This window comes from Hydractinia symbiolongicarpus, chromosome 4 (assembly GCF_029227915.1).
Source record: "Hydractinia symbiolongicarpus strain clone_291-10 chromosome 4, HSymV2.1, whole genome shotgun sequence".
In the NCBI taxonomy this organism is placed as follows: Eukaryota; Metazoa; Cnidaria; class Hydrozoa; order Anthoathecata; family Hydractiniidae; genus Hydractinia; species Hydractinia symbiolongicarpus.
Window position 1 is genome coordinate 21,740,793 of NC_079878.1, and position 2,412 is coordinate 21,743,204.

Here is a 2,412-nt window from a genome sequence, read left to right on the forward strand (position 1 = left end):
AGCATGTTTAGAAGTAAAATGTCCTTTTTCGATTAATTACACGACGCCAAAGGATTTAAACGTAAAACTACCCTACTTGACGCACATGGAAGAAAAAACAGTATTGAACAAAAACCACAAATATTACACACAATGTGTTATGCAAATGGGAGTAACTGGCTTTTCCCAATGTCATTTTGTAGTTTGGACACCTCATGGGATGGTGCACGACATTATAAACTTTGAGCCTGAAGTGTGGAATTCTATGAGAAAAACTTTTATAGAATATTACGACACATTTTATTTAAAATCCATATTTTCAGGATGATTTATTTTATGCATAAGCTATCGAAAATTATTTTTGTATATATTTGTCTGTTTAGAAATAAAAGTTTGAAGAGCATATTTATCTTTCTTTGATTTGAACGTGCTTTACAAATACATTTCAACCAATTTTTTTAAATGCCATCTGTAGCCTGATGTTTCTGCGTTAAAATGACCATGTGTCTTCTAATCAAAATATTCCCTTAAGAAAAGTATTTGGCATAGGCTACCTCTCATTTAGGCATTAAGTACATACAGTATTTTTTTATATTTCTTTAAACGTTCCATGAGGTATTCTGATAAATTTTTGTGTGGCCTCGATTTTCCGACACTTACGGCCATTAACTTTAACTATTTCAAGTAGGTAGGCGAGCCCGAAATATTAGAATGAGTGCGCATGTAAACAAAGGGAGATACGAGTAGATAACAATAATTAAAAAAACAGAATAACTCAGACAACTTTTTTTGGTAAAAATATTTACAAAACAAGCAAAAAATGTGAAAAAAGAAAATTTACAAAAGTGTTCAAGTAGTTTTTTCTGGTTTCTTTTTAATTAATACAGGCTTTAGGTTACATAATGCAGCACAGCATTTAACTATATGATCTGCATGTTGTAACATTGTAACAGGCAACACTCCCTTGAGTATGCGGTAAAACTTAATTCTGTTAATTGCTCGCTCAACATGAATCCTTAAATTTGCTACATCTTTAGTTTTTTTACATTCAGCACTTGTCATCTGACTTTTTACACGTGCACCTGGTGGAACAACTAATTTGCAAAAACGTAACATTAATTCTTCTCTGATTTGAAATCCACGATCTGCCATAACTTTATCATCCCTTTCTAACAAATCGTAAAATCCAGAGTCATTTGTAATAAATTTATCAGACGCGCGCCCACCATAACAATCAGATAAAATAGTTATATATCCAGAAGGGCTTATACCAACAAGAAATTTTAAAGTATTGTGATGTTTATAGTCTGACCAAGTAGATGCTTGATTTGTTAAGGATTTTGGTCTGTCAATGAACACCTCAGCACAATCAATTATAACCCGACATTTGGAATAACCTGCTTTGGCAAATGTTTTAGGCAAGTTATCACGAATGGCTTCTCTTGGCAGCCAGACAACAAGTGCATCACCAAAAACTCTACTTATAATTCTAATCCAAGTTACAAATACTTTGGAACATGTTGATGGTGATATTCCAAAACGATCTGCAAGGTCCTCTGTCAGTAAGCCCAAACGAAGTTTCATCAAAACTAACAAAAACTTATCACGCTGTGTTAACTTTTTCACATGTTTAGTTTGACGCTTTATTTTAGTACTTAAACATGCTCGTTTTGACCCCCTCCAATAATTCACTTGCTGTAAGTAAGGCTTTAATAACAATAACAGAGTGTTAAATAACATGATAGAAGATAGACCAGTGTAATAATTCATTTTGGAATCACTTTTAATGATTCTCCAAGTCATTGTTGTATTTTTAACAATTTCAAAGGCTTTGCCTCTATACTTCTTCACTTGTACAGTTAAGGAGTTCACTTTACTGACCAAAGATTTGATCATTTCGCTCTTGTCTTTGCATGATTCACATGTAGGCGGTGAAGAAATAGTGTAAGAGTGGTCTGGTATTGTCGGTGAAAATAATCCTGATGCGTCAGAAATATTTGAGCAACAAGGTTCCTCTTCTTGGGCTTCATTGCTGGGAACATCTTCTGAATCAAGAGATGACTTTTCCAGAGAATGTCGAAATAGTTCCCTCCTAGGTTTTTTAGTAACAGGAGTGTCGTACCCCAATTCTAGTGTTCGGTCTGGATACTTTTGGGAAGGTGTTCCATCAACAAAATGAACAGAGCATACCCTGTCACTTTTTTTTGGTACCCAATCACTTTTATCTGGGTTAATTCTTCTCATAGCTTTTATCCAACGCTGTCTCTGTTCGTTATTTTTAAGGACGCTTGGAAAGCAATACAAACTAAACGGTCGCTGACATGAACATTCTTCATGGTTAACTTCGTGAATTTCACATCGTTCTTTCTTCCATTTTCGCAGCTTCTTAGTGCTATTAAAACAGCCAATAACAGCACAGTTTACACTTGGCAT

The 2,412-nt window shown here is 34.4% G+C and overlaps 1 protein-coding gene across 1 annotated transcript; it reads right to left on the reverse strand.

The window, feature by feature from the left end:
• Positions 1-828: 828 nt before the first annotated feature.
• LOC130642324 (uncharacterized) lies at positions 829-2,412 on the reverse strand. The gene has a single exon (XM_057449412.1). The coding sequence runs from the start codon at positions 2,410-2,412 to the stop codon at positions 829-831; it is 1,584 nt and encodes a 527-aa protein (XP_057305395.1).

Coding starts and splice junctions, on each gene's coding strand:
- LOC130642324 (XM_057449412.1), bottom strand. CDS start 2,412: ATGCCAAGTGTAAACTGTGCTGTTATTGGCTGTTTTAATAGCACTAAG.